The following is a 7,332-nucleotide window of genomic DNA, read 5'->3' as shown; positions in this document are numbered from 1 at the left end:
CACGGCGCTCAAAAGCACAGCGGATCAAATCAATGCGTTGATCAGCGCCCTGAGAATGCTAAGCATTTTCAGTACCAATTGGCAGTGTGGAATGGACACACTAACCACCTTGGTAGGGTTCGAGGCCCATCTAAAACCTCTGCCGTGCTTTGGGTCCGGCACCCGGTTGCAATGCAACTCCACATTCAACTGACAAAGTCAGTTCTTCCCGCATTTGGGTTTCAACTACAACCACCACGATACTCCCCGAGGGGCCAGTTCGCATGAGCAGGTTGGAGTTACCTCCAAGGGCTCCTGCTCCCCGTGGTACCAGAATTAAGTTTCCGGTCATATCTCGTAGCCGAAACTACTACCAGTTGAGCTTCCATACGACTCTAGACTAGTGGCCAGTGGTTGAACCCCATTCATACTTCACTTACACACAACAATCGTACAAAAACTAACCCTAATTTCCAGCTAACCGCCTTCGCCGCTTAAATAATACACGCGCAAATGACCCTAACTGTTCGGTATTTCGACTAGTGGAGATCACACCACTAACATCTAATCGTCCATTAAATGCGACCAATTCTGTAACCCCGCCCTACAAAAACACCTCGACGTATCCGATAGGTGCCTCTGATGCAAAAATGCATTCACAGGCCCATTCCCCGTAAGCGGAAAACCCAGATTCAGACAAAATCTAAAGTCTGGGCTATCCTCAACGAACCCAACGTCCCGAATGTACTCGTACGTCACTCGGCCGTTAGGACTATTGTCCCAACGTTCTTGCCATCTACACCTAACCCTATCATCTAAAAGCCACTTACTCCCTAGATGTCCCTTGCTCTCCACATCATCGTCAGAAATCCAGTCATTCCGCAGCAATGACACACTCAAGCCCCTTCTTAACCTGAATGTAACAGCACGCTGTATGACAATCAGGTCAAGAGGGGGTACACCTAACAAAACCTGCATCGCATCCGTCGAGACGGTGTGACATACAGGCAAACAAGCAAGCATCATACAACGCTGGATTAAGAAGAGTTTTTGAGACCCCAGACAGTCGTCGCTGTCTTCCACCATACAGGGGCTCCATATGTGGCACAGGCCACAAACAAGCCACGATATATGGTACGGACAGCACGACGTCCAAGACCCCAATCGCTCCTCAAAATGCGTCGTATTTTGCCTACGGTTGCTTGCAGTCGCTCCTTCACATTCGCCAAGTGTGGAGTAAAACACATCCTTTCACTTATGGTCAACCCCAGATATTTGACTTGCGTCACATATCTGATGCTGATCCCGTTCACACGGACAATCGGTGGACGAACCGGTGACAATCTACCTTTCAGCAGCATTGCCACCGTTTTGTCCATCGATATGTCAATGCCCACAACTAAACCCCATGAATTAACGACCTCTAAGAGATCTCCTCCCGCCCGTTCTAGCTGACCTCGAGCGACCTTCAACCATAAGAAGAAGGTCGTCCGCATACGCAAAACATTTACAGAGTGGCTCGAGCTGCCCAAGCAGAGTCTCCTTCATAAGGTTCCAAATATATGGACCACAGATGGAACCCTGCGGGCAGCCTCGAATAACTCCAATCTCTACACTCCCATTCGTGCCGACAATAGAGGCCTTTCTGTCCGAAAAATAACTCCGCCAAAGAGTAACTTCCTCCAGGCGTTGCACCACTCGATCCCAGCTTAGGTAATCAAACGCCCCCTTGAAGTCAACAAATATGCCAAGGACATACTTGTTGACATTCTCCCTAACGACGTGCTGTACAAAAAACCACGCATCCTCTATACTGCGTCCTTTCCTAAACCTAAACTGCCTATCCGACCACATATCCCGCGTTAGCTCCTGAAGCCGTTCTACCATGACTCTTTCCAGCACTTTTCCAAGTACTGGAAGGAGACTGATGCCCCGAAAAGATCGAGGATCGCTCCTGATTTTATCAGGGGACTTCAAGAGAGGAACAGCGCTAGCAATTTTCCACTCGCGTGGAAAGTATCCCTCCCAGACGCACTTATTATAAATGGCCTCCAGGTATTCCGGAATGAACTTCCATAAGCTCTTACACATCTCTCCGTTCAAATCATCAAAACCTGGAGCAGTTTAGATCTAACCAGGCCAAAGGCGTACCCCAACTCGCCGTCATCTAATAGAGGGACAGGCACCTCTTGTGCTTGAGGTACCTGCACCTCCGACCTAGGAAAGAACGCACCTAACAGAACCCCCGCACACTCTCTCCACGACGATAACAGAGTGTCACCGACGCGAAGAGAGGTGATATCCTTCCTCCTACGACACCGGCAGATCCTATAGACCTGACCCCAGGGTCGTTCCTATTCTTTCTCACAAAACTCCTCCACTCTTCCTCTTTGCTTTTCACAAGCTTCTCCTTATATTCCCTATCCGCACAACTAAATTCATACCTTAGCTGGGACATCCTATCAGAATTGGACCGCCGGGCGCGTTGAAACTTCCGCCTCAATCGCCTGACAGACCTCCTCTTCAAGGTTAACTCATGCGTCCACCATTTAATTTTACTAACTTTGGAACATTCATACCTACCAAAAACCCTATCATTAACTCCCCATACTACCTCATATAGACGAGCAATTTTCTCGTTAACCCCCAACTCCCCAAACTCTCTAAGCGGTATATTAACTACCGCTTCCCTAATCGAGACTCAATATTGCTCCAGTCAGTACCAGCGGTACGCCATCGCCGCAATGGACTCTCTTAAGGTGAGGGAGGGCATCGAGGGGTAACCATAATTTGAAGCAAATTATGATCACTCAATCCCCACCCTCCCTTAACCTCCCATCTACTTCCTGCCTCATTCATAACCGTCACGTCAATGTCGCTCACGCCTCAGGCCCATCGAAAGTATACCACTCGCTCGGCTCATTCAAAATGTGGAGGCTATTGGCCACCACCCATTCGCTTAATGCCTCGCCTCGACTGTGGCTTTGGTATCCAGACGAATGCCGGGATACCTTACTAAACCAAATCGAGGACGAGGCATTGGCATCCAGCCCTAGGATAAATGGGCTACTACTCGCAAGTAGTAGTAGCTTATCCATGTAGCCCAGGTAGGGCTCTAGGGGCTCGCTTTATTTACAATATAAACTAGCGACAATCATCCTATCGAACTCCCCTTTTATCGCTACACATGTACCCAGTTGTGAAGAATCCACAACTACGCAATCGTAGCGTGGGATATTCACAACTATTGCGGCGTTAGCACTAAGGTCAGTGAAGACCTTAAAACCTCCAGGAAGACCCCGAACCACACCATTGGTGGCGTAGGGCTCCTGGAGTGGAGCAATACCGCACCCATCCTTAACCATACAACCCCCCAACTCACACATCACGGCATAGGAGCCCTGACAGTTAAGCTGGATGATCCCGCTCATCAGTGTCTGGCGAGGGCGTGCTCAATAATGCCACAATATATAGGGCAGACAGCTGACTTCATTAGATGCCCAGCTGGCCTACCCTTAAACTCACAGTTGCAGCAATAGGGTGCATTGACGCAACTGGCAGCTTTGTGGCCTTCTTGACCGCACCTCTGGCAGACATCTGCTTTAGCCCTACACTCAGCCACCCTGTGATCAAATCCCCTGCAACGGGGCTATCCGGTCGCACCCTGAACGAAAACCACTTAATGTAGAACCTACCTGTCTCCAGGAGGGCGGACATCTACATACTTGTCCGTACCCTCAAGGACGACATTGGTGCTACCATCAGCGGTCACCTTCAGGGACGACTGACCATCCTCACGTCCGACCTCTGGGACGCCGGGCTGAAATCCTGGAGGTTCTGGCGGAGTAGTTCCTCCATGAATTCTTCATGGGGGATTTCCGTATCGGTGCCGACGGAGCCGGTATTGAGCCTGTTCGCTCAGCAACACACATTACTCTGGAATGACGATAAATATTTGAGGATTGCTCCTGGAGAAATGAATGTCCCTCACAGTCTATTATTTGATGAGCATGCAGAAGAGTTATCTTTCCCTACTATCTATCTCGGACAATTCCGGCGCTTTAGTGAAGATCTCAACGTGACTCCATTCATGATGGCTACCAGTGAGCTAAGGAGATCTGAACGACGTGGGGTTACACCTCATCATTTACTCTATATGGCAATGAAAATTATGAGGTTTAGAGTTCGTGACAGTCTATCCATTGCTTTTAAACACGTAGGTAAAGCCACAAAAATTACACGTGAACAAATTCAATCAGAGGAGTATATAAATCATTGGTATTGGGCTGAAAGAAAGAGAGACTTATTCGCAATGATCAGACAACTCGGAAAACCCACGTTATTCCTAACTATGAGTGCTAATGAAGTTGGTTGGCCCTCATTATTACAATTATTATATAAATTGAAGAATAATGGAGCAGAAATTACTTAACAAGATGTTCAGGAACTCCATTATATTGAAAAGAGCACACTCATCAATGAAGATGCTGTAACATGTGCCATCTATTTTAATAAGCTCATCAATGTTATAATGAACATACTTCAGTCCAAAAAGTCTTCTCCCTTCGGGAAATATCGTGTTGTTCATTATTTTAAAAGAATTGAATTCCAGCATCGTGGGAGCCCCCATGCACACATTCTGCTATGGCTTGAGAATGCTCCAGCGGATCCAGTAGGTGCTGACCGACTAAAAGCTATTGAACTAGTTGATACATTGATATCAGTGGCCACTTCAGAATCGTCGGGGAACATCAAACTACAGATACATAAGCACACGTTCACATGTTACAAAAAAATAGCTGCGAACGCTCATCATAAATGCAGATTTGAAGCTCCATTAATGCCATGCAGATACACAACTATACTGACACCAATGCAGAAAAAAGAACCAGGATTCCACACGTATTAACAACATTACAACACGATAAGAACAAACTTAGAGAACAATGACTATGCAGATATTGATAGTTTCTATCAGGGAAATGGAATACTATCAGATGATTACTACATAAATGTGCTTCGAGCTGGCATCAATCGTCCCAGAGTATTTCTTAAATGTCAACCCATGGAAAAGTGGCATAATCCATTCAACCCATTCATTTTCAATATTTTGAAATCAAACATGGATGTGCAATTTATCACCGAAGAATACTCATGTGATGCATACGTAGTGAAATACGTCAATAAAACGAACCGTGGAATTAGCAATCTCCAACGTAACATCACTGAAATAATGGATGAACATCCAGAGTTCGATATTGTCGAAATTACTAGGAAAATGAGCGTTGACATGCTAAATACTGTCGAAATTACCAGTCAGGAAGCTGCATGGTACCTTCTGCGTGAACCGATGTCAAAGTCTTCTTCAGTTGTTACCTATATTCCAATAATATGGCCGATCGAAAGACAAAGAATTCGAAAAACTCAGAAAGAACTCAATGAAATGGATGCTGATGATGATGCAACAAACATATGGAAAGAAAATTGGTTTGACAAGTACGAAAAGAGACCTGAAGAGCTAGAAGATGTCAATTTGGCCCAGTTTGTTGCTCATTACACACTGAATAATCAGGGGAATTGGACACGAAGGAAAGGACCTCGGATTATTCGGTACAGAAACTACACATGGCTGATGATTTCAATGAATACAAACGGGAAATGGTGACTTTGTATACACCATTCCGAGACGAAGAAAATGAAATTCTTGCAGACACTAAATTCATACAGATTTACGACGACAACGAAATGTTGATTTTGGAGCGACATAAAGAATTCTCATCGAATTTAGATATCCAGAAAACCATCGAGATATGCCGAGAGTTGTGTCATGAAGATGAATTAAATCAAGATGATGATGCTGAAGGAGACAACGTAGGTCGCCTTTTTCCTGAAGCAAATCTTTTTCAAGAATTGTATAACGCTGACCACATAATGAAAGACGATCTGCAGTTAGCAACACTTAACAAACTGGGTGCTATCGCAAAGAAGAGGGATAATTTAATGTCTAATGAACAATTTTATGAACTAATGAGAATGGCCAATCAGACGCAGAAAGCACTCCTGATGCATGTGATTGCTAATCTCAAACCGATCACCACTCCAAGTTTTCTTCACTGGGCCAGCAGGATGTAGGAAGACATTCCTCATTAGACTCCTCATGGAAATTTACAACCGCTTCACAGATAATGATGGTTTTTGCAATGCTTACATCGCATGTGCATCAACAGGAAAGGCTGAAATAGCAATTGATGGTACGACAATCCACACTGCATTGAAAATATCCCTTTCCAAACTATTACCATTATCAATTGAAGTGGCTCAACAGTACAGAATGCTCTTCAAATACGTCCAAGTTATACTCATCGATGAGGTCAGTATGGTAGGAGCGGAATTGCTGTCTCAAATTGACGCACGGTTAAAACAAATAACAGGAAATTTTCAAGATAATTTTGGAGGAATGGATATCATTTTCATAGGTGATTTGCGTCAGTTACCTCCAGTGCGTGCTACACCCATCTATCAGGTAACAAAACGACGCATAGCAGAACCAACACTTTGGCGTGACTTGAAGTTCTATGAATTGGATAAAGTCATGAGACAAGCGAATGCTGATTTCTCCTCTTTATTAACTAAAATTGGAAATGGCGAAGAATTGGATCAAGAACAGATACACCTAATCGAATCTCGTTTCTATACAAGAGAGGAAGCAGATCGTCTTTGTCCACATGGGATTCGGCTATATTTGACAAATAATGCTGTAAACGAATACCATTTGACAATTCTTAATTCTGCAGAGAATAAAACAGTCTCAATTTGTACGACAAAAATTGCATAAAAAAACGGTAATAGACACTGGAGGTCTGCCCTATGAGATAATACTGGTGTTAGATAAATGGTACATAATAACAACCAATCTGGATGTCTCGGATGGTTTAGCAAACGGCGCAGTTGGTAAACTAGTTCATATCGAAACTGATGAGGCAGGGGCAGTAACTCGTGTGTGGCTGGAATTTCCAGATTCACCAAAGGCGGGCAGAAGATCCGGAGAAAAGCTGCTGCATTCATCCAAGCAAACAACATCAGCCACACGGCAGTTCCCATTGCACGAAGAACTTCTACGATATATTTGAACAATAATGAAACGATTTTCGTCAAAAGATATCATCTGACATTGGTATCAGCGTGTGCTATTACTATCCACAAGTCTCAAGGTGGTACGTTTATTCAAATCGTCTATGAATACGAAAAGACACATTCACAACAACTCCTTTACGTAGCCTTGTCCCGTGTCACAAGTATACAGGGATTGTACATCGTTGCGAAGGATGGAAAGAACAAATTTTATCATGGACG

General features: G+C 44.7%; 1 protein-coding gene across 1 annotated transcript; it reads left to right on the top strand.

The window, feature by feature from the left end:
• The first annotated feature begins 5,604 nt into the window (after positions 1-5,604).
• On the top strand, positions 5,605-7,109 carry LOC125776152 (ATP-dependent DNA helicase PIF1-like). Its single transcript, XM_049447036.1, has 3 exons — positions 5,605-6,082; positions 6,162-6,736; positions 6,786-7,109. The coding sequence occupies exons 1-3, from the start codon at positions 5,605-5,607 to the stop codon at positions 7,107-7,109; spliced, it is 1,377 nt and encodes a 458-aa protein (XP_049302993.1).
• Positions 7,110-7,332: the final 223 nt, after the last annotated feature.

The sequence above is a fragment of the Bactrocera dorsalis genome, chromosome 2 (assembly GCF_023373825.1).
Source record: "Bactrocera dorsalis isolate Fly_Bdor chromosome 2, ASM2337382v1, whole genome shotgun sequence".
NCBI classification, from domain to species: Eukaryota; Metazoa; Arthropoda; class Insecta; order Diptera; family Tephritidae; genus Bactrocera; species Bactrocera dorsalis.
This window is presented reverse-complemented; position numbering and strand designations above follow the sequence as displayed.

Excerpts from the sequence above, each read along its gene's own strand:
- LOC125776152 (XM_049447036.1), top strand. The coding sequence starts at position 5,605 with ATGGCTGATGATTTCAATGAATACAAACGGGAAATGGTGACTTTGTAT. Across the intron at positions 6,083-6,161 it reads CAAACCGATCACCACTCCAA|ATAATGATGGTTTTTGCAAT; the intron begins GTTTTCTTCACT and ends ACCGCTTCACAG. Across the intron at positions 6,737-6,785 it reads TATATTTGACAAATAATGCT|TCTCAATTTGTACGACAAAA; the intron begins GTAAACGAATAC and ends AGAATAAAACAG.